Raw genomic sequence first — 24,349 nt, 5'->3', positions numbered from 1 at the left:
TTACAGAGTAATCACCCATTATCATGGGTTCTTGAACTTTATTTTAGAAAACTATCAAAGAATCTCAATGACATATTAATAATACAATAATAATATGACTTTCTACCATTCAGTTTTTATCTAGTGCATAGTAGATGCTCTATTGAATTAACTCTAATCATGATATCTATAAGGAGGTGATGATATTCCCATTTTACAGATGATTATATTAAGGCTCAGGGAAGGCAAAAATCTTGCCTAAGCTGCATTGATCTAAGCCGTGGTTCTCCAGTTTGAGCCACATCAGAATCCCCTGGCTTGTTAGTCCCCTGGCTGCTAAAACACAAATTTCTGAGCCCCACTCGTAGACTCAGTAGGTATATGAATTTTCTATTACTGCTATGATAAATTACCTCAGAATTACTGGCTTTAAAACATGAATTTATCATTTTAGAGTTCTGTAGGATAAATATCTGACATGGCCTCCCTGGGCTAAAGTCAAGGTGTCTGCCAGGCTGCATCCCTTTCTGGAGACTCTAAGGAGAGGCTCTGTTTCCTTGCCTTTTCCGGCTTCTAGAGCTTCACCCGCTCCCTGGCTGGTGGCCCCTTCCTCCATCTTCAAGGCCAACAGTGTTGCATCTCTCGGAACCTGTTTCTGTAGTTTCATTTCCCTCCGACTCTCTTCTCTGGCCTTCCTCTTCCACTTTTAAGGATCCTTGGGGTGACATTGGGCCCAACTAGATAAATTCAGGGTGATCTCTCTATTTTCAGGACAGCTTATTAGCAATTTTAATTCTACCTGCAACTATAATTCCCCTATGCTGAGTATCCATAGGTTCAGAAGATGAGAATGTGGACACCTTAAGGAGTGGAGGGCATTATTCTGCCTCCCACAGTAAGTCTGGGGGCTGAGAATCTGCATTTCCATCAAGTTGTGCAGTGAGGCTGCTGCCGCTGGTCTGAGAACCCTGCTTTGAGAAACACTGATCTAAAGGATGAGATGGGACTCTGTCTCAAGTCTTGCTAACCACAGAGCCTCGGCGGCCACCGCTGCTTCCACCTCTTTTCCTAAATTCATACACATTCTTATTCACATCAGTGTTGAGGAGGCATTTAAATCTATCCAAAGCTGCCTCTCAGTTCTGGGAAGGGCAGCTGCCCTGCAGATGACTCGCAAAGCCCGAGCAGGGTCCCTGGGCTCTGCAAGATGGAAAGAAAGGACATACACAGAGACACTAACGCAAACACTGTGGACCCCCTGCGTCCGCTCTGTGCTGCTCCACGCTGGCCTCACTCTTCTTACAGCTGATCTCCAGCTGTGCTCTCCCAGGTCAGCTTCAGGTCCTCCACGTCCCTGTCCCTCAGGGACCCTCTGGCCACATCCCCAGTCTATATAGCTTTGGGTCTCTGCCTCTTTTGTCTCTTCAAGTGGCTCCAAATGGCCAGCAAAACGTACAAACCCAGTGTTCTCTGTGCTCACCCCAGCTCACCCCACTCCTTCACCATGCAGCCCTCTCTATTCTCCACCACCCAGGGAATTCACCTCTTTTTTTTTTAATCACCTTCATTCTTTACAGGCAAACTCAGTCCTTCTGAATATTTCAAAAGCATCACACACACACAACTTGATATTTCGCCTTAAATTACATATCCATGTACTTAAACTTCCTAATGGTCTTAGAGTCCTGGTTATTACTCTATTAAGTCCTCGCTCTTTGGCCCTTTACACAGACCCCAAACTGCCCAGTGGAGTACTAGCCAATCAAGCATTAGAACTGAGTTCCCACAGCACGGCTAAGTGTCTACCCATCTTAAACCTCCCTCTTTTCTGTAATCACAGAGGTGAATATGCGCTGGCTGAATACACAGAAGTGAAAACTGTCACCATCAAACTTGATGACAAGAACCCCTGAAGGAAAGACAGGCTCCTTCCACAAGCATCTGACGGCTGAATGTGGCAGATCAAACTGCAGAGGAAAAACATACGTTTATGCCCTTCCCGGGATACTTTCTTCTGGAGACTTTAAATCTACTGGATCTGAGCAACTTTTATTTTCCTCTCACATTCCTGTTTTATTGACCAATATGTTGTGTGTGAAATTGCAGTCCTGCCTGAGGATGGGACTAGTGGCCATTTCCGTGTCCCTTGTCCACCAGATCCCAGGGGACAGTGAGGAGGCTCGGGACATCGCCAGCAGGACGTGATATTTGAAGTATCGCGCAGTCTCTTAAAAATGCTTTGCTGACTCTGACTCCAGTAAGAATTTGGGGGGAAAAATATCCCTGCATGTTCTGCAAACGGGGCCCTGTCCCTGTGAGTTCCCCAGGGTTACCTGTCCAGAGAACAAGCCCCTCCTACCATTCAGTGGGAAGGAATCGCACTAAGTTAAAAACAAAAAAACAGACAAAAGAACAAGATCAGGAGGATCTGACGTGGTGAGCTTTGGGGAAGCCAGTAAGTACCTCGGAGGGGTTTTGAAGGCCTTTGGGTGTGAACAGGTGTGGGTCTTCGAGGCCCACATCTTGACATTGACCACAGGACCAGCTTAAAATCAATACTGCCTTTGGAATGTGACTGAATCAATCTCCCAAAGAGCTTATCTAACACTATGTCATGTTCTACCTTAAACAAGGCACTTTCTTAGGCAGGAAATGTCACTAGCGTCACCATCGCTGTTAAAGACCCAGACACTTCCTAGGATCATTAAGTCCCACATTTTACAAATCAGAGCCATAATTTGCTTTGCCCAACTAGGCACGCCTACCATTTGCATTAATGGTTTTATGATAAACCTGTGTAGTTTTGCTTTTCTCCAGTTTGATTCTCAAAATTTTAGACGAGTAAAACATACGCAACTGGAAAGACTGTTGTTATTGATATAGCCCTGGTTTTTCAAAGTCCTATTTTGAACTTAAGTAGTGATTAATTAACAAAGAACATCTGGACTCCGTGGAGGAACTGGGTCCCCTGCTACAGTGGCCTGAGTATTGCACAAACGAGTTGTGAACTTTTCTTTTTCTCTTTGTGTAGCTGAAGGATGTGCAATTCCGAGTTGTGACTTGGAAAACTGAAAGCCTTCCCATATAGCTTTAAAAAACAAAACCAAACCAAACTTCAGTTGTGTTATTCAGATACTTTTACAGTTACTAACTGGTACTTTTCTCATGGTGCTTATGTCTGAGGATGAAGTCGAGGGGCAGCAAGAAAGCAGAGGTCTATGTTAAAACCAGTGTATGTATAAAGAAAGTCATATGTGAAAGGAGGTTCTCATTCTTGTTGGAAATATGCAATATGCAATCCACCTTCTTCTCTAAATCAGTTAACACTTAACACTTAGACAATCAGTAACTTGTTCAGTCAGGATTTGACTTCATACACTGAATTTTCAGGATTTTTTCTCAAGTAACTATAGACACTAACCTTGATAGTAATACATTAGAGGGTTCTTTATTCTTTCATTGTACAATAATGCCTTTAATATGAAATGCTACATTATTTATAATTGGTATAGTTAATGTATCTTTTTATAGCTGTAAGTAAACAGAGGTGGTGTATTTAACCTTCTGTAATATACTGTATTTAGAAATGGAAATCTATATAGTATTAGATTTCACTTCTTTTAAGGTTGACTCCTGTGGTATGGTTTAAAAATCTATTGGCCTGGGAATTCTGATCCTAACTGCAGATTGTGTTCAACAATGCAACAACCATAAAATAAAACTGGATATTTGAGAAACGTTATGTTTTTTTATTTAAAGACCAGACCCCTTTTAATTCTGTGGCTGAACTTCTTTTTCTTAGACCTTTGGTACAAAAGGCTTAGAATAAAGGAGTTATCAATCACTTAAGGATAAAATTACATTTGCTCCATTCATGACTTAGCCTGAGTGTGAAACTCCCTTCTGTGGTTTTGGGGGTGGACCAGGCAGCCAGCTCAGCCTCAGAGGCTGTGGTCTTGGTGAAGTTAAAGCTGTCATCTGAACTGAGTCTCTTCTCATCATAAAGTGATGAGGATGTGAGTGTGGAAAATGGTGGGGAGGATTTCCTGGGGGATTAGGGAAAACACTGCATCCTGTGACTATGTGCACAGCATCCATTTTTGTCACTTTTCTCCCTGAGGATCCCGGGGTTTGGGTTTAACTTACCTAAAGTTTCTAAGGCTTGAAACCAATAAGCCTCAATCACCAAGTCATACGCTGACACTGATGTTGGCTCCAGTACATTCCTGTCCACCAAGTTCAACCATGCATCTCATGTTGAGAAACCAGATCACTTTGGCCATGCAGAGGCAAAGCTCCACCATTTCAGAGAAAACTTAAGGGTGGCTTGGATCCTATCTTTTTTAATATACGCATTTTTGTATACGTTAATGCATTTAGAAAGCCATTTGCCTGACGAAATGTGAGCAGAAAATTCAAGGAAAATGACGTTTCCTTCATTTGGTTTACCATGAAGGGAACCATCCTGGGGACCTACACCAGCTGCGGTGTGTGTGTGCACATGTGCACTTGTGTGCCTGCCGGGGTAGGGTACAGTACGTGGGCACATTCTCTAAAAGTGGACCTTCTGGAATGCACTGGCTTCTCCTGATGGGGAACCAAGCCCTTTTAATATCCTTGCTTCTAGCATATAGCTGACTTGAGCTTAAAGGTGGATAATGAGGAACATTTTAAAAAAGTATCCAAGGAGAAATGTCGGAGGAAACTGAGTACCCAGCTTAAGGAAGGTGACTGGAAGAACCAAGGGAGCAATTACTATACCTTCCAGAGGTTAGAAAGGGTAGGTCAGGGAGGTGGTTTCGAGCTGACCTCACCTTAGGAGGGGTCATTTCAACATGAGATGATGAGAATCTGAATACAGGACAAAGCTAGGGAGTCCGCGGGGGTCAAGAAGAAGGAGAAAGAAATCTTAACTGACTGGTAACAGTCACCTCATGCCAACCTGTAATAACGCATGACTAGCAGAGGTAAATGCTGGGATCTAACCAGCCTGAGACTGGCCACCGTGTACCTAGTATCCGGGCTGTTTTTCTACAGTGGAGACATTTCCAAGTCCATTCCCAAGCTCATTTAAAAGGGAAATTTAATCTCCCCGTTCCTGGTTGGCCATATCCGCTCCCCTGTCAGCCCGGGAACTGGGCGTGCGCTTCCTCATGGTGCCGCTAGATGGCAGGGCCGCGCGCCCTGGAGGGGCCGCCCGAAGATCGCGGCGCTCACTCAGCACAGCGGACGCCACGCCCTGCAAATTATTAGGGACTTTTCGATAGCAACCATACTGCCGCTTTTTGCATACTGGAATTTTCTAATTCTGCAGTGGTAAGGGCAGGATCGCAAAACTGCAGCCAGCCTTTTGGAAGGGCGTCGGGTCCAGGAGAGCTAGAGGGGCAGCCTCTTGGGGGCAACGAAAAGCTGCCCTGTGGTTCCCTCGCCAACCAGGAGCCCAAGGAGCCGCTCCAAGTGGCCACTGCCTGGAGTGTCCGCGAGGTCGTGTGGGGACCCTGCGGCTGCCCAGCTTTTGTGAAATAGCAGAGATGGTGCTGGTGATTAGTTTCTGTGCTTTGGGGTAAATCCTGAGAATGTTCCACATACAACATTACATGAGAGGAGCCTAGGTTGAGGTTCCTGCCAGGTGCAGAACCATCCGCTTTCTCCAAGCGGGTTTCTCTTTCCCCGGTGGGCACGGGGAGCTGAATCTGATGCCTGTCTGCGGCATGGACGTGCATCTTTATGATCTGCGTTCGGATAATGGCCTCAGTGGCAGGAACATACTTACATTAGGTTGAAACGTAATAAACTGCTAACATTCTACCATGATTATCTACTCTCCCTTCCCCCCCCCCCCCAAAAGCCCAGACAGTTTAATGATTCACCAGTGACATCTTTGTATACATTCATACTTAAATTTAGCAAATTCATGTGGTGGAAGGGGTACAGTTTGCAAAATATTTTTAAAATTTTAAAATACATATTTGTAGTCCGCCCTATTAAGAGTTGTACACAAATGAATAGTCCCATCTTTTTCATATTTACTTCCAGAGTATACGGGATACGAGTCAGAAGTTCTTCGGCGGATTTTGCCGCTGAGCGGAACAGAGGGGCAGGGAAAGCTGAGAGAACCGACCATCTGAGGGCTACGTCTGCCCCGCGTGGAGAGCAGGGTACCCAATCCTGGAGGAGACCTCGCGCTAGAATGGCCCCGGGACCCTGTGGTCTCCCGGGCAGGCGCGGTGAGTGTGATCATCAGGGGTTTACGGCTGGAGAAACTGAGGCGGGCCGCCGCCCGGGCTCCGCGCGCGCGTTCCGGGGAGGCCCGCAGCCGCCGACCCCTCGCCCTGTGCGCTCTTCGCGCCGCCCGCCGCCCGCCCTCCTCAGGATTGAGGAAGTGCGTCTGGCCCGGCCTGGCCCCGGCGCGGGGCCCGAGGCGCAGGGGCGGAGGGCGGTGGGACCGCCCAGTCCCGATCCGCTGGTGGCCGCCGGGCCCGGCCCGCGCGCAGCCCCGCGACCCGAGCGCCCACGGCCGTAACTGCCGCCGCCGCCGCCGCAGGTAAGCGCTGCCCCGGCCCGCGCCCCGCCGGGGGCCCCGCCGCCTCCCACCGCGGCTCCGCGTGGAGCCCTGGGCCCCGCAGCCCAGGCCCCGGGCGCGAGGCCACCCCGGGCTCACTCCCCCGCTGCCTCCCGCCGCGCTCGCGGGGTGCGGGCTGTGGGGGCCCAGGCCGGGATCCCGAAACCCCGCGGGACGGTGCCGGGGCCGAGGGAGCAGACGCGAGCGGCAGAAGCAGGAAAACACACCAGGATGTCTACAGGTTTCCTCCGTCTTTGGAGAAAGAAAACCTCTGCCTTCAAGTTGCAGCGGGCCTCGCGCGCGCGCGCGTGTGCGTGAGCGTGAGTGTGAGCGCGCGAGTGTGAGTGCAAGGGCGTGAGTGTGAGTGCGTGCGCGGTGGGAAGGGACTGCCCAGGGCGGCCTGGTGACACGGGATGGCCGAGCGCGCCGTCGCTCTCCTCCAAGTCTCGGGCGTGCTTCTCGCCGGCCCCAGGGCTGTGTCTGTCGCCGCGTCCTGGTAAAACCCGCCATCCCCTGGGCGCAGAGCTTCCCTGCGGGGGCGCGGGACACAAGTGCTGCCCGGGTGGGGAAAGGGAGCCTGGGGAGGCAGGGGGTGGGAGGGAGATGTGAGGGAGAAGTGGGGGACCGCTGCGGCCGGCTCAGCCAGTCCTTTCAGTTTGAGGCCATGAAGTTTTTCTCCCACAAGCAAATCCCCCTGCAGGGGTCTGAGAAGTAGAGACAGGAGCATTGCACTTACGTTTTTTTAGCGGGCCTCTCACCAAATTACTATTTTTAGAGTTTGCCACTCACTCCCATTAGATCAAAATTCCCTGAGCATTAAACGGACACATAAATGGAAATATGCACAATTTTGGAAAATGTTCACATTCATTTCTTTTTGTAGTTTGACTTAGTTCTCTTTGTTCATGTCCTGGAGGAATAAAAAATTAAGCTAAAAATATACAAACTTCACACCTAGTTTGTCCCAACAGGAGGTTTGGGGGTCCACCAACCCTTACCCTCCCCCAGGTTTCCACATCTCAGGGAGTGGCCCCACAGTAGATATAATTGCTCAGATCTAAACCTGGGAGTTAGCCCCCATCTCATTCCCTCATCCCTTGAATTCAGTTGTTAGCAAGTCGTGTTGGGTCTACCTCTCTAATGCGTCTGGGTCCATTCCCATCTTTCTCACCCTAGTCCAAGGTCCCAGCATCTCTTTCCAGTACAGTTGCAGAACTCCCCCACCCCTATTCTCTATTTGGCAGCCACAGTGATCTTTAAAAAAAAAAAACAAACCCTAAATTAGAGAATATCATCCCTCTCCTTGGAAGCCTTCAGCAGCTTCTCCTTGTACTTGTCGTGAAGTCCGGGGGACTTCCTTCCTCCCACACCCTCCCAGCTGATCTGACCTCTGCCATCTCAGGCTGCCTGGCCATTGCCTCTCCACCCAGCCACCCTCTCCAAAGCCAGCCTCACTCTCACATCCCTTTCTCTGTGTCCCTCTTGCAGTCTCCACTGTCTGTGTGTTCCTACTTTATCTGTTTAATTACTCCTTTAACTAACCTGGAAGTCTCCACCAGAGCTCCCGCTGTCGAAGACCCTTCCTATGTGCCTGCCTTGCTCGCTGCCGCCTCTTCACCCCCAGAACAGTCCCGGAGGCACCAAACGCATACAGGTAGAGAGACTGCCTGGTGAATGGCCAGGCTTGACTTGTTTGTGGCTTTAGACCTCTGAAGAACTTCTGTTCTCATCTGAGATTGAAAACTATACATGTCTCCGGTTGGCAGCTCTCAAGCATTTTGATGTCCACAAATTCATTAAACACATTTTGTAAGCAAACTAGTTGGTCACAGGATGCTAAGAGTGCCAAAGGGATGTCCAGGACCATGAGCCAACCATCTCGTCCAGGCTTTCGATTCAAAAAAAGAGCTGGATGAGATGAGTATTTCTAACACGCTCCACTTGCAAGTGTCTTCCAGCTCTTTGGTACAGGCAGTCCTTTCCAAACCTCCTGAAAAGGCAGGTGAATAGGTTCAGGCTCTCCTGTTTCTTGCCTGTCAGAAGGTTTATAGCAAGTACTTAACTGTACTCTCCCCACCAGCTGTAAGTTTCATGATCTCATGAAGCTCATTCCCCATGGAAAGGGCCCAATAAAAATATTTGTAGAATGAATGTCCGGTTCCTTTTCTAATTTTTCATCATGCATTTGGGTTTATTCATTACTACAGTTATAAAGAGTTGGCAGAAGGAAATTGCTGAGGTTTTAGAAATTATTAAAGTAATTATTATTGCAGAACACTTCTTGAAGCCCTCTTTAGGGTACATAGACTATAATGAAAAGAAAACACGTGACTTGCAACCATGATTTGCTGCATTGGTCTGAACCCAAAAAAAGCAGGAAGAAGCAAAGATCCGTTTGAGGGCATAGATTGAGCAAAACTTGAGTTACTTCATCTTAAAACTTCTACGTTAGAATCTAAGCCAAAATACAGTGTTACATAAATGAAATGTTATAATTGAAAAACTGCTCCAGTGGCAAAGTCCTCCATTGGTAAAATGATTCTCAAAAGGAAACTGAAAATAAAAAGGGGAACAAAACATGCTGGGTGATTCTTAGGATTTTTTTTTAAGCTAAAAACATTGTATGGTAAGACACTTCTGTTTTCAGCAGGGACATCTACTAGCATTAGGGTTTTTGAAATATTGTAGGGTGTACTTGCTAGCCAATTGTGAGAGGCATTTGAAAGCAGAGAGCAACTGTGCGCCTTGGTTTCTGAATGTTACCCTGAGATTTGGAGCCTTTGTTTTGAAACAGAGATGCTGTTTTGTTGCTTCTTTCTGTCCCCTCTCAAGTTGATTTTCCTAATCAGGTTTTGCAATTTACAAAGCTTTGATCATCTCCTGAATTTTGTCCAGATTGATCATTTGTACTTTCCGGCTTGGACTTTTCAGGCTCCCAAACTTCAAACACGATTTTCCCTCACATGGTTTCTCTACATCTCTGGCTCTTTAGTTGGGAAGGTGCGGGCTCATAATGAGCAGGGTTTTCCCCGCCCCACCTCCCCCTGCCTGTAAGAGTGCAGTGCAGCCCACCTGGGCCAGGGGCCCGATGGCCAGGCTCTGAGATGAGAAAACTTCAGTGCACTCACAGCTTTGTTCCGCAGCTTGCTCAGTGCCCACCCTATTCAGGACACCTTCTGGAACCTGCTCACTGGGGAGACAGTGGGTCTGCCCTCCAGCATGGATATTCCGATCTTATTTATCAGAGGATGAGTGGGGAGACCCTGCTGGCTTCTCAGTCCTCCCATGACAATTTCAACTAATAACCACCTCTGGTGCCGTTGTAGAAAGTGACTGCAGAAACTGGTCCCTTACTGGAAATCTCACAGTAACCCTGCCAGGTGGCCTGGGCAGGAGGGCGTGCCTATTTTTATGATATTGTCTTGGGCATTATTTACATGACCTTGACTTTGTATTTTGGACTGCACTGTCACCCTCCATTTCAGAGTTGCCTGTCTCAGAGAACAGTTGCTAATTTTACCATACTGTATTCCTCAAGGTGCTTCTGGTCGTTTAATTAATCAGCATAGCCTGCTGGACCCCCATGTTGGGGACCTCCAAGCTCAGTGGGACCTCGGCATGGGAGACAGCAGCTCCTCACCTCATCCCAGCCTTTTTAGTCTTAGGAGATGAGATGCATCTTAATCCAACTCAAAATTTCTCTGGATAATTGGAGCTCTTTGAGCGAGGTAAATCTTGGCTGTGGGCAGCTGCCCTGAGCATTGTAGGATGTTCAACAGTGACCCTGGCTGATTAGGTGATTACAAGCACCTTCACCCCCAGTTGTGATGACCAAAAATGCCAAATGTACCCTGGGGTAGTAGGGGGCAGGCAGAATGTGGGGGGCTCCTTTCTGTCATTCCCCCAGGTCTCAAACTGACTTGACTTCATAACCAGTGCCCATGCCTTCCAGACCCTTCTGTTTGGGATTGTTGCCTGATTGCCTCTTTGTCATTACGTGCCCACCTCCAGGCTTCCAGAAGAGTCTGTCCTGGGCAAAAGGAAGCCTTGTTTTGTGTACGTGTGTCTGCCCCACCCCGACTGGAGCGGGTCTGGAGCCTCATTTCGCTGTCTTGGTGTCACTCTGACAATGACCATGATTGAACAGGGATGGAGCCCTTTACCTGTAGGCGTTCTGCAATTGTTTGGGATCTCTGAGCTCTTCTCAGGCAGACACTAGCGGAGCGCACCTGCGAGGTGGGGTGGAGGGAGCTCTGTCTTTTCACTGCCCCCACCTGACTGGGTGTGGCTGGATAGATGGAATGTGAAGAGAAATGTCGGGAAAAAAAAAAAAAGGAGGGGGGAATGCCAATGCACCAATGTAAATAGTAAGATGTGGAAGGATGCGGGAAGGGACGTGGCAGTTAAAACAGCTTTCTGACTCAGTGATGCTTTTTCACAACCAGGACCAGACAGCTTTCCACTCAGCCATGACCGCATGTCCGTGACTTGATCCACCATGGACTGTAAGCCATGACTTAGTCCGCCCCTCGGAAAGCGACAGCGGCCGTGACCACAGCTGGTTCTGACTTGGGAGAGCGGCAGCCCCAAGGAGGGTTGATGGCTGGCATGTCTCGGCGACCACCCAGCATGTATTGGTGTGTGGGGCCAGAAGGGTCAGCCGTGTGTCCAGGACGCGCCATGGAGACCCATAGCAACGGTAAGGGCAGGGCTGGCCAAGCCCGCTTTGAATATTGCATGTATGAGCAAGGGGTTTTCAACCAAAGGATATAAAATGCCAGTTATTTGGTGAATTGTGTGATTTTTTTCATTATAAAACACATCATGGGATTCTCACTTAAATTCAAACATTGAAGGGGCCATGGGACAAAATTTATGTGGATCTGAAGATCTTAAGAGTCAGGGCATTATTTCCTGTTGGTTAAAAAGATTTTTTTTTAATGGGGATTGAGTTCTGCTTTCTTATTAAAAAAATAATGCATGCTCATTAAAGAAAAACTGAAAAGAGAAAAAAAGAAGTAGGAAAAAAAATCACCCAGGGTCCCACTGCCCTCAACACAGTGAACATTTTGCACGTTGTCTTCTGGGTGGCCTCTCTGAGCGTCTGGACTTTGGTTTAACTTTATCTACTTATAACAGGGTATATGCTTTAGCATCCTAATTACCCCCTGCTTTTGTGTCAGCCACGAGCTCGGTGTGATCCCATGAAACAGCCTCTGACTTGGGAGAAGTGTGCAAAATGACGGACCTGGTCCTTACTCTCCTGCTGGATGTTTTGGGACATCTGGGTTGCCTCTAGTTGCTGACTCTGACCAAAAGCATTCCACGCCCATCTTTTTGTACACGATTCTGAGATTTTCCCCTTAAGATGCATTTGCAGAAGTGGGACTGTTGGGTTTGAACATTTTTAAGCCTCTTTCCACATAGTGCCGGGTTGTTCACCAGAGCTGCACCACCTTTATCCCTGTAGGGTCTCACTGATATTATTAACAATAAATATCTGTTCAGCCCTTAGAACTTACTGGGCACTGGGTTCGGTGCCTTAGGAAGTAGCCTCATTTAATCTTCACAACAACCTGAAAATGATACTTTCATCCCCATTTTACAGCTAGGGAACACGAGAATTAAGAGAGGTGTAGAAATCTGGTCAACATTAACAACGTGTAACGGGCAGAACTGCCTTTTGAACGCTGTCTTCACCGACTCTGCCCCTGACTGTCGTCCTCAAAGCCTGGGCCATCCTGTGGGGTTTGAGAGGACCCATGTGTCGGTACCTCCGTTAATTGAGTTAGTGATTCAGTGTTGTACCTGGCTTGGCGGGCCTTTTGTTCATTCCGTGAGTGTTTTCCCTCTTTCAAAAATGCCCAAAGGCTAACTCAAGTGCTGTTTCTGGAAGACTTCTTTGCACATAAATCAAATTATGAAATGAGAAAAGAATTTGCTTCTTAACATTGCCCAGTACTCAGTGTTCCCAGAGTGTAGGACTTGCATCTTTTGAAAAGTTATTTATTTATTTACTTTTTTGGATGTGTGTCTTTTTTCAGTTGCTTGTTAGAAAGGCCGTGCCTTATGAGCATGAGATCAAGATGATGTGTGTGGTGGAAATGCTCTTCCTGATTTCGGGTAGCACCACTGACTTTCCAGGGCACCCTCAGCTCCGCTGCCCCACCTGCCTGTCCTCAGCCATCCCCAGGAGTGAGAGTGGGGCAGGGACGTGGGGTCCTTTTGGGGCTCACTGAAGGGATGATTGTATCATCTGAGAAAACCCCAGAGGGGACTCTGCCTAGTCCTAGACCGACTGGAGCGGGATGCTGAGGGTGGGGTGCCCGGGCCCTGTTGAGCAGCATTGCTCAAATTACAATGGAAACTCGAGTCCCCTGGGGACCTGGCACAATGCAGGTTCTCCTTCTGTGAGTCTGGGGGCACCCAGAGTCTGAGGTTTTAATAGGACCCCAGGTCATGCTGCTGTTTTGCCAATGAAGTAACAAGGCTGAGATGAGGGCTTTCCAAGGTGCCCCGAGGGGATCCCCGTTGATTCTTACAGGTCTGAAGGACCTGGGCCAAAGGACCCTGGACAGGCCTGGACCAGCCGTGCCCCCGGGCCTGAGGTAGGACGGGTGAGCCAGAGGATGTTGGAGTGAGTGTACCGAAAGGCCAAAGCGTTGACACTCCCAGCCCCCGTTTTTTTTCCTTCACGGTCTGGCTCTGAACCTTACACTACTCCTGTTCTAGCAGGTTCCCTCCTCCCCGACAGCTGTGATCGCCCGGTTGGAGGGAGCAGGCTCAGAAAAGTCTTTCCTGCCTCAGGGGCCTCTTTCCCCAGTGGAATCCCAGGACTCCACAGCTCCCTGTCCGGAATGAACCTCAGGACAGGCATGAAGTTAGGGGAGCCCGTGCAAATCCCGCAGCCCCCACTGGTGCTGTTCTAGATGCTCCACAGACGGGGGTGTCGACAGGAGAAGTGATGTCTTGTGAACCCTGATGCTGAGGGAGGTGTTTGTGAGAAGGAAGACACATAAACCACTGAGCTGAGGGAGATGAGAGCAAAGTGACCGGAAGTACATTGGAAAATTCTGCCCTATGACTCAGCGTTACAAACATTATCTTCTCTACTAAGAAATTATCATTGTAATCAAATTCTCAGAAGGACTCCAATGAAGAAAGTAGAAATATATGCCCATAGGTGGGAGTCCAGGAGCTGAGGATGGGGGTCCCGGTCCTGGGACCCCCAGGGATGGACCCTTACAACCCTCCCTTCCTGCTGGCGATGGTCTGGTTCCTTGGCTTGGCAGTTGGCATCAGGCCCCTCCTGGCCTCCTCAGCTACCATTCCACCCTCCTGAGAACAGTGGAAGGATGAGGTGGGAGGAGGACCCTATCCAGGGGAGGACAGTGTCACCATGGGGACCTTCAGGGGTGCCAAATCCATTACGGTGGCTCTGAGCTAAGGAGCCACTCCTAACCGCATATGAGCTGGAGTGATGGGCACTTCTGTCACTGCCTTGTTTAGAACCCTGCAGATGGTTTCTGACTGTGTTTCCTCTCTCTGAGTGAGAAGGGGTGGGGAGATGCTTCTCAGACTCACACTGTATCGTCAGGGCTCAAGAGCCTGCCTGTGGGGTTGATCAGGCCTGCCTGCAATTCTTAGTTCTGAGCAACCTCAGCTGAGTGGCCCAACCTCTCTGAACCCTGATCCAGACAGACAGAGTTTCTCAGTGGGATGCTCTAATCTGCATTTATTTCTGGGAGCTGGGGGCTCCGCTGTAGTCTGCAGCCCTCTCCCCCTGAGACCAGCAGGCTGGCTGGGGGCCTTCTTCCTGGCAGAAGTGCCAGCGAGGAAAAGCAAAAACATGTCATGTCTCTTAAGACTAAGGCTTAGAGGGGCATGCGGTCACCTCCGCATCCATGCCCTTGGCTAAAGCTAGTCACGTGGAGGAGCCCACGTGAAGACTTCCTCCACGAGGAGGCCACGGCTGGGGTGTGGGCGCAGGCCGAGGGCAAGGATTGGTGCCTGTCATTCTATGTGCCATGATGGGAGTTGGTGGGCTTCAGTGCTTTTAAAAAAAAATGTATCTTATTTATGTATTGAAGCAGCTAGCAGAGCCCTTTTCTCCCAGATACCATCCAGCCCACGTAACAGCTAACAGTGGAGTTGCTTTGATGGGGTGGGGGATGTGGGGGGGGGTGAGTCCCACTGCTGATCTTCACCTTGATCCCAGAGCTCTGCAGGTCCAATTTTAAAAACGTCACATGTTGGATTTCATTTTCACTCGATAGAAATATATGCACCAAGACCACAGCTTGGGGGCGGGTGGCAGACTTGCTGTCACCGGGGATTGTAGCCACTGCTCTCGCTTATCTGTAGGGTGTATGTTTCCTACCAGGAGCAGGTGTTCCTTTTGGTGGTAGTTGCTGCTTTATATTACTTTTGCAGCCAGAAGAAGAATATTGCAATTTGTTTTATTTTATTTTGTTTGTTTGTTTTTGTTTGTTTGTTTTTTACTTTTTTAACTTTTTTTTATTGAGTTATAGTCATTTTACAATGTTGTGTCAAATTCCAGTGTAGAGCACAATTTTTCCGTTACACATGAACATACATACATTCATTGTCACGTCTCTCACTGTGAGCCACCACAAGATCCTGTATATATTTCCCTGTGCTACATAGTACAATCTTGTTTATCTATTCTACATTTTGAAATCGTAGCCTGTCCCTTCCCACCCCCCCGTCCCCCTGGCAACCACAAATTTGTATTCTATGTCTATGAGTCTGTTTCTGTTTTGTATTTATGTGTTTGTTTTTTTCTTCAAGATTCTGCATATGAGCGATCTCATATGGTATTTTTCTTTCTCTTTCTGGCTTACTTCACTTAGAATGACATTCTCCAGGAGCATCCATGTTGCTGTAAACGGCGTTATGTTGTCAGTTTTTAATGGCTGAATAGTATTCCATTGTATAAATATACCACATCTTCTTTATCCAGTCATCTGTTGATGGACATTTAGGCTGTTTCCATGTCTTGGCTACTGTAAATAGTGCTGCTATGAACATTGGGGTGCAGGTGTCATTTTGAAGTAGGGTTCCTTCTGGATATAAGCCCAGGAGTGGGAGTCCTGGGTCATACTGTAAGCCTATTCCTAGTCTTTTGACGAATCTCCATACTGTATTCCACAGTGGCTGCACCAAACTGCATTCCCACCAGGAGTGAAGGAGGGTTCCCTTTTCTCCACAGCCTCTCCAGCACTTGTCATTTGTGGATTTTTGAATGATGGCCATTCTGACTGGTGTGAGATGATACCTCATTGTAGTTTTGATTTGCATTTCTCTGATAATTAGTGATACTGAGCATTTTTTCATGTGCCTATTGATCATTTGTATTTCTTCCTTGGAGAATTGCTTGTTTAGCTCTTTTGCCCATTTTTGGATGGGGTTGTTTGTTTTTTTCTTATTAAGTCATATGAGCTGCTTATATATTCTGGAGATCAAGCCTTTGTCGGTTTCATTTGCAAAAATTTTCTCCCACTCCGTAGGTTGTCATTTTGTTTTACTTATGGTTTCCTTTGCTGTGTAGAAGCTTGTAAATTTAATTAGGTCCCATTTGTTTATTTTTGCTTTTATTTCTATTGCTTGGGTAGACTGCTCTAGGAGAACATTTTTGAGATGTATGTCAGATAATGTTTTGCCTATATTTTCCTCTAGGAGGTTTATTGCATCTTGTCTTATGTTTAAGTCTTTGATCCGTTTTGAGTTTATTTCTGTGTGTGGTGTGAGGGAGTGTTTTAAACATTGTTGTCTTGTTAAGTGAGGACGTTTTGGGATTAGTATCTAACCAGCACACCGCCCTTGGTGGGCGCTCATCTCCAAGGTCAAATTTGCCTCAACTGGCCTCTTTCCCCTTAATTTCTTTCTGGAATAATTGGGGGAATATTTGACTCCATGAACCTGCAGCTCTGTCTCCCACAGGGCCCACCCTCTGAGTTGTGTCACCATCAAATAAGATGGATTTTTTTCGGCCCCACTTCTCCCCAGGGGAGCCCCACCTCTCCTCTTCCTACCCCCAATCCACCAGCCTCACCCCAGGGAGGATCACTGCAGACCTAATTCCCAGCACTGACCGATGAAAGCTGACAGCCAGAAAGTGAAACAGTGATACTCAAATTGTGCTCAGTGCGAGAGCAGTTCACACTCACTTTTTAAAAAAAATCCTTGCAAGATAACCTGCTTTGGAAATAACATCACTCTTATCCGTCCAAATAGAGTTCGGAAAAAGATCCAGACTTTAATTAAAAATTAGCTTAAAAAAACCCAAATATTTTACTTTGGGGTTTGGGGTAATGGTCTTGTGTGTGTGTGTGTGTGTGTGTGTGTGTGCGCGCGCGCGCGCACTTGTGTGTGTGTGTATACTGGGCATGTTTGTTCATGCCTCTACCTGTCTTTGACATGCTCAGTTCACCTTGTCCTTATTTGGAGTGTTAACCCTTTCAGGGCCCAGGATCATGTGAGTGCCTCTCCGGCTGCCCTGTGGTACCCAGTGGACTGCGCACAGCTGTCCTGTGCTTGTGCAGCACAGCTGGGCCCCAGGAAGGCGTGTCTCAGCCTTGCTGACCCCATCTCCTTAGCACTGTCAGCATTCAGCTGGCCTGCGGGGCAGGCGGCACTTTGAGAAGGGAAGTTTAGAGAGTGCGTGAGGTGAAGCTAGGGTCAGTGAGATACTGGGCCAGGACATTCCAGTTTGAAAACATGTCATTAGACATTCTTCCACGACAATCTCACACAAGTCAGAGTGGGGAAACCTGTCCTGTCAGCCAGGATAAGGCTCCAAGAAAGGAGAAAAGTGAGGGAACTTCTAGGTAATTCAGGCCCAGAGCACTCGGCGAGCCTCTCCTGGATCCTGAGGGTGAGGGGCCCCGGGACAGACATCACCAGAGGGGGTCCGCATCCCCCAGGTCTCTGTAAGCGGTCCTGACTCCCGCTGCCTGCCCTGCAGAGCGCTGTTCTCCACAGGACCAGCATGGACCCAAGGAGGAAAAGGAACATTCTGGAGGCCCGTCAAGTCCCAGGTTACTTCCAATGTCCTTTTCGTCTTCCTTTGGCTTTTTCAAATCTGTCTTAAAAATAACTTCTTAATTTCAGAGCCAAGTGGATTTGCTCAAGGGGAGGGAGGGGTTCTTCCTGCCTTCTAGAAATAGAAATAGGAAACAGCATGAATGGTAAGTGCCCTGGGGTGGCAGAGTGCTTTCTCAGTGAGCTGCTGCGAGAGGTCCTACCGGGGACAGATCCGTGGTGATGAGGGCCTGTCAGAGCGGAGCCACCAGCCCACATCTTTCACCTGCTCCTGGAGTGGGTGTCCTGCTCATGACTGCTGGGCTGTGTTTACATCGCGAGAGGAGGAGGGGAAGACAGGGCTCTGTGAGGAATGAGACCATGGTCAGCCTGGCTACAGGAGCAGCACTGGGTCCCCAGGGACCGTAGCCAGTGTCCAGTACTGAATCCCTTATTGAATGAGGAGGGAGGCTGAGCGGTGGCCCGCGTGGTGGGAGAGTCAGCTGTGGGCATCCAGCCACGTGGGCAGCAGTTAACACAGCTGTGCTTCGTGCCTGCAAAGCCAGCCCAACTACACAAGCTCTGGTTGTGATGGGGCTTTTAGCATTAACCTGCATCTGAGGCTGAGATCTCCTGTTTATTTGTCCAGAATAGGCTTGCTTACTTCTAGCAACAGAGTGCTGAGTCCCTCTCCAGTACACCTGCCCTTCTGTGGACTGCTCTGTCAGGAAGGATGTGTGCAGGGACCAGTCCTGTCTCATTGCCTCCAGCTGCATCAGTCTAAGCTGGTCGGAATCCCTCAACCCTTTTCTTTAAATAACTAAAGCAGACACCTTGCCCTGCCTGTGGATTCCTTTCCAGGCTGAGCAAACCATCCCACTCCCTTCAAGGGCAGGCAGCCCGCAACATCACGCATTTCCCTCGGATCTCACCGAGCTTCTGGCTGCGGACTAAGCATTAGGCCATGGCTGCCTTGACCTATGGGGAGAGGGGCCTCCCACTCTGACCCTCCACCTTGCCATAGGCAAGCTCTTGGGAGCACCCCATCCCCCCACCCATTCTAGGTGGCCAGAGCCTGAATCTCACCCAGGGCTTCAGCCCTCCCTTCCCCACATTTGCCCAACTCCCTTTACCAAGGTGGGCAGGCCCTGTGTCTAATGGCCTTTGTGCCCACCTGGGAGCCATTCTATGGCCAAGAGAGATTTTCTTCCCAGCCCTGTGCCTTGGCCTCCATAAAGAGGTCAGTGGCCTGTGAGTAGGGAGGCACCTGCATGGACATCCCCAGGTCCTGGTGCAAGGGACAAAGACTTTTCTCCCACCTGCCTGGATTCCTGGTCCCTGTGAGCCAGACCTTGAAGAAACCATAATTGGAGATTTTTATGAAATTCTAATTTTCTGGGAATTGAGAGAACTAAATAACATTTAAGTTATCCCACTCAATGACATTTAAGTCCAAACTCTAGTGTGTGAATTTCATACACATTTTCAGGAACCCTGATGAATGAAAACAGGGGCTTCCAATATTCCTTAGGAATCCCAGTTCTGAGTCCCTTCACCATCCTGGCCGCCTCAGTGTTCAGTTCGTTCAGATTCTACCTAACCATCTTGTTCTTTACTGAGTGACATTTGTCATAAAGCAGAAAAGAGGAAAAAAACCCAAAAAACAGAAACATGTATCTCAAGCAGTAGAGGCCTTCCTGAGCCCTGATGCTACGGAAGAAATCACATGTTAGTTAGAAATGATGTTTCCAATTGTAAGTAACTTTTTAGGATGCACTACATCTTGCTAATACAGGATGGTGCCTCACACCTTTTACGTCCTCTCCTGTCATCAGCATCCAGTGGCCGAGCGTGTCTCCAGGTGCTGGTTTTAAAATGAATCGCCTCCCTGTTCATTTCAGGAGAACCAAAACCAAAAGTAACTTCATTTGGGCCCTTTGAATTTATCAGCGATTTAGAGAGAGTTAAAGGCATTGAAAACCTTAGTCCATTCTTTTGAGTATAGAACTATGGGCAAATTGGGGGTTAGGATATGAATACAAAAGGACAAGAGTGACACTCTTAAAGTTCCTTTCTGTAGTTCATTTTGGCCTTCAGGTGGCCCTGTGGGTTCTTAGACAGGCAGATGGTCACAGGTGGAGTTAGAGGTGAAGGAGGCCGGGGGAGGCCCATCTGGTGGTTCTCGCCCCTCCCCTCAGCTGTCAGCATCAAACATCTCCAATGGGTGGTTCCCCCACGCAAACATCACCAAGCCCTCTGGGCTCAAAAGCAAAAAGCAAGCAGAGAACCCCTGCCTGACAGTGGGCAGGGAGCTCCCCAAAGTTAAAAATTTACTTGTGTGTAATTACACACGTTCTAGTAGAACATAAAGTTATACTGATAAAGCCACAGTCCTCTTTGGCCCCTGCCCAGGGGACCACAGCTAGCTGAATTTGTTTCCTTCCATCCCCCTCCTGCACTCGTGTACACGCGCACACACACACACACACACACACACACACAATCATTTTTGTATATGTTTCTGGTTTTACACTCATGACATTCAATTCTGCATATATTGTGCAACTTGGTATGGAGTCTTTTTCATGTGCACCAAGTTCCATGCTGTGAATACAAGATTTATTTACTCAGTCCCCTATTAAAGTGTCTTTAGATTCTTTCTTCATTTTGCTTATTGCCATATGAGTTGAACATGCCCCCAGCAGACTTGCAGGATCGAAGAATAAACACATTAAAAATGATCAGGCTAATACCCGCCCCTGGTTAAGGAAGCAAGTGATACAGAGCTGACTTCAAGGCAGAGCCCCAGTGGCAGTTCCCCAAAGGATCTCTATTTCCTGTTTCTAGTTCTGGCTCAGAAACAAACTCATATGAGGCTGAGGCTTGGAACTGTCTCTTCATCGTTTCTGCTGTCCCCTGTTGTTCAAAAACGGGTTGCAGGGTCCATCCGGATTCCATGCAGGATGAGAAATAGATTCCAGCTCCCAAAGGAAGGAATGGCAAAACGTGTGTGGCTGTCTTTGAAACGCCATGCCACAGAGCTGGATAATGGATCAGATGTGAGGCGTAAGAGAAAAACGAATCAAGGATGTACCCACCATGCAGATTTAACTGGGGTTAATATTTTTCCATTGTCACTTCAATAATTTTAAGGAATAAAACCTGACAAATACAGTTAGAGCCCCCTTTAGACCTTTCCGTATTAACTGCTCTCCATCAACCCCTAAAGGTAGCCATTATTCAGATGTTAGTGTGGACCCTTTACCATGTTTTATACCATTGCTGAACATATGAGTGCCCATAAATACGTAGGATTGTTTCTGTCCTGCCAGGCAGTCCTCTCTGGGCTGCTCTCTGGTGCACAAGGGGTCAGCATAAATCACACAGCATTGCCTGCCAGGGTTAGGAAGAGGCTTAACTGAGGGAGAGGAAATCACAAAGCCTGGATCTGCAGGATGGGTCGCCTGTGGTCCCCAGTCTCTCGTCCTCTCGCAGGGAGGCTTGCTAGGGAACCTGCCACAAGGGAGTAGGTTCCAGTCCAGCAGAGGGTCCAGCATGGGCCTCCCCTCCCAGAAGGGTAGCCTGTCAATGATGTGCCAGTGTGGGTGCTGCTTGTATATCAGGGACCACTGGGGCTGGGGGATGTTACAGCCTGCAGCCACTAGACCCACGGAAACCGAGCTGGGGTGCCATCCCTTCCCCTAGGAGGAAGGGGCACCACTCAGCTGGCTCACTGGCCATGTTTGTGGAGTGGCAACCTGAATCACATTAGGGCAATCCTGCTCGTTTCAGAATAGTTTCCATATTTAAGATTTTTCTTTCTTTCTTTCTTTCTTTCTTTCTTGTTTTTATATTTTTTAGACAGAAACAATAAATTTGTGAGGAATTGACAGGACAAAGAAATTTAGGTTTTGGGTGGTTAATTAGTGAAGAGTCGACACAGAGTTTGGATGTGGGGTAATAAATTAAAAGAAATAACAAGGAAAAAAGGAGGGGGAAGGTATAGCTCAGTAGAAGCGTGTGTGCTTAGCATGCACATGGTCCTGGGTTCAATCCCCAGAACCTCCATTAAAATGAATAAACCTAATTACCTTCCCAAAACAAACAAAAAATTTGAAAAAACAAAAAAATTTTTAAAAACAACACAACTGGTTGCAAATATAAAAAACCTAATTACCTCCCCCTGCAAAAAAAAAAAAAAATTAACGAGGTTTGTTTATACGGGTTTCCTGGCTCTGAGTTCCCCATCTCTGGTGATAAAAGTGTTCTTCTACCTTCGGATGCAAAGACTGCACTTTTCATAGGAGACCCGTATTTAAGATTTTTAAATAAATATTTTCATATTGGGCCAATCTTTTTGTAATCTAATTTTTCAATCAGCATTAAGTTTGTATAGCATAAGAGCTTTATTTTCCAAGGGGCTTTATTTTCCTTTTACCTAAAGAATCTTCTAGGTCTTGGTGCTTTTTTATGGGTAGTTTTTTTTTTGGTTTTTTTTTTTTTTGCTGTTGATTCTATTTCGTTGAAGACTCCAGATTTATTTAAACTTTCCATTTCTTCTTTTTTAAACTGAGTTATAGTCAGTTTACAATGTCGTGTCAATTTCTGGCGTATAGCACAATTTTTCAGTCACACATGAACCTACATCCATCCATCCCATTTCTTCTTGAGTTAGTTTTGTCAATACATTTTTCTAGATCATCGTTCATTTAATCTAGATGTTCAGATGTATTAGTATAAAGTTCGTAGTGACTTCAGGATTTAAAATATGTTTTTAGATGATTTTATTTCTTTTTCCTAGATAAATTTTTATATTTAGGTAAGCATAAATATAAAATTAAAGCCTCAATACAAAATTCAAAACTACAAAGGGGAACACACTGAAAAGTATTCTCTCCTACCCTGGTCCCTGGTCTTCCTGTTCCCCTTTCTTCTTACAAAGAATCAGAGAAAATAGTTCCCACTCTCTTTTTGTTTTCTCAGAAGCCAGTTTCTTACGCCTAAATTCAAATGGCTTTTTTTCTTTTCATAAATCTTTAGCTTAGGCAGAATTTTGAAATGTTATGTTTTTATCTTAGTTCTTTTTCCTATGTTTTATATTATGGAAAAGTCTGAACTTGTCACAGAAGTAGAATACTGTAATGGACCTCTCTGTATCCATTGTCCCAGCTTCAGCATTACCACACAGAGCCAATCTTTTTTTAAATTCTATTTTTTAATTGAAGTATAGTCAATTTACAATGTTGCATTAGTTTCTGGTATACAGCATAGTGATTCAGTTATACACATATATATTCCTTTTCATATTCTTTTTCATTATAGGTTATTACGAGATACTGAATATAATTCCTTGTGCTATACAGTAAGACCTTGTTGTGTGCTACTTTATATATAGTAGTTGGTATCTGCAATTTCGAACTCCCAGTTTATCCCTCCCCATCCCCTTCCCCCTCACCCTGTAACCATAAGTTTGTATTCTGTCTGTGATTCTGTTTCTGTTTTGTAAGTAAGTTTATTTGTATATTTTTTTGTAAGATTCCACATATAAGTGATATCATATGGTATTTTTCTTCATCTTTCTGGCTTACTTCACTTAGCATGATAATCTCTAGGTTGATCCATGCTGCTGCAAATGCATTATTTCATTCTTTTTATGGCTGAGTAGTATTCCATTGTACATATAAACACAACTTCTTTATCCAGTCATCTTCAATGGACTTGTAGGTTGTTTCCATGTCTTGGCTGTTGTAAATAGTGCTGCTGTGAACATTGAGGTGTATGTATCTTTTCAAATTAGAGTTTCCTCTGGATATATGCCCAGGAGTGGGATTGCTGGATCATAGATAAACTCTTTTTAGTTTTTTAAGGACCCTCCATACTGTTCTCCATAATGGCTACACCAAGCTACATTCCCACCAATGGTGTAGGAGGGTTCCCTTTTCTCCACACCGTCTCCAGCATTTGTGAACTAGTTAGAGATGGTTATTCTAACTGGTGTGAGGTGATACCTCCTTGTAGTTTTGGTTTGCATTTCTCTAACAATTAGCAATGTTAAGCATTTTTTCATGTGCCTATTTGACCATCTGTATGTCTTCACTGGAGAAATGTCTGTAGGTTTTCTGCCCATTTTTGGATTGGGTTGTTTTTGTTATTGAGTCATACGAACATACATAGCCAGTCTTGATCTATTCATATCCCTTTCCCTCCTCTCTAGATTATTTAGAACCCAATTCCAGACTTCATTTGTTAAGAAGTGTTAAAAAAAATCTGACCACAATACGTTTTATTACTAATAAAAATATTTCCTTAATAAATCAGGTATGTAGTCAATATTCAAATGGCCTTGATTGTCTCATAATTTGTTTTCATCGATGTTTGCTTGAATCAGATTTGTTGAATCAAAGTCCCTGTATTCTGTTGAGTCAATGAGGTTTTGAAGTCTCTTAATTTCTATCTTTCTCCCTCCCTTCCTTTTTCCTTGCAATTTAATTGTTGGCATAAGCACATTGCTTGTCCTTTGCAGCTTCACACAGTCTGGATTCTGGTGATTGTGTCCGGTGTGGTGCTGTCCCTCTCTTCTCTGTGCTTCCGTGGATCCAGAGGCTTGATTTCCTTCAGTAAGACATTTGGCAGGAACACTAGATAGCCAGTGCTGTGCATTTCCCGTTGCTTCACTGCAGGAGTCAAACGACGTCTTTGCAATGTTTAAATTTTTCAATGATTTTGGATGTTGTCAGCGTGATATTTCATCTTAAAGACCCTAAT

The 24,349-nt window shown here is 46.6% G+C and overlaps 2 protein-coding genes across 3 annotated transcripts in view; both read left to right on the top strand.

The window, feature by feature from the left end:
* The window catches only part of ALDH1A3 (aldehyde dehydrogenase 1 family member A3), a 41,400-nt gene extending 37,684 nt beyond the window's left edge, over positions 1-3,716 (top strand). Inside the window, exon 13 of the mRNA XM_031691610.2 lies at positions 1,820-3,716. Coding sequence (XP_031547470.2) covers positions 1,820-1,892 — 73 coding nt within the window. The 3' untranslated portion in view covers positions 1,893-3,716. The remainder of the gene's footprint in view (positions 1-1,819) is intronic.
* Positions 3,717-6,079: 2,363 nt separating this feature from the next.
* The window catches only part of LRRK1 (leucine rich repeat kinase 1), a 119,326-nt gene continuing 101,056 nt past the window's right edge, over positions 6,080-24,349 (top strand). Inside the window, exons 1-2 of one of the 2 annotated variants that reach the window (XM_072950682.1) lie at positions 6,080-6,206; positions 10,987-11,240. In XM_072950682.1, coding sequence (XP_072806783.1) covers positions 11,141-11,240 — 100 coding nt within the window. In that variant the 5' untranslated portion in view covers positions 6,080-6,206; positions 10,987-11,140. Of the gene's footprint in view, positions 6,207-6,349; positions 6,524-10,986; positions 11,241-24,349 lie in introns of those variants that run through there. The other variant, XM_072950681.1, reaches the window with a different exon arrangement.

This window comes from Vicugna pacos, chromosome 27, assembly GCF_048564905.1.
Source record: "Vicugna pacos chromosome 27, VicPac4, whole genome shotgun sequence".
Classification (NCBI taxonomy): Eukaryota; Metazoa; Chordata; class Mammalia; order Artiodactyla; family Camelidae; genus Vicugna; species Vicugna pacos.
Note: the sequence above shows the minus strand (reverse complement) of the source record. Positions and strands in the feature narration are given on the sequence as shown.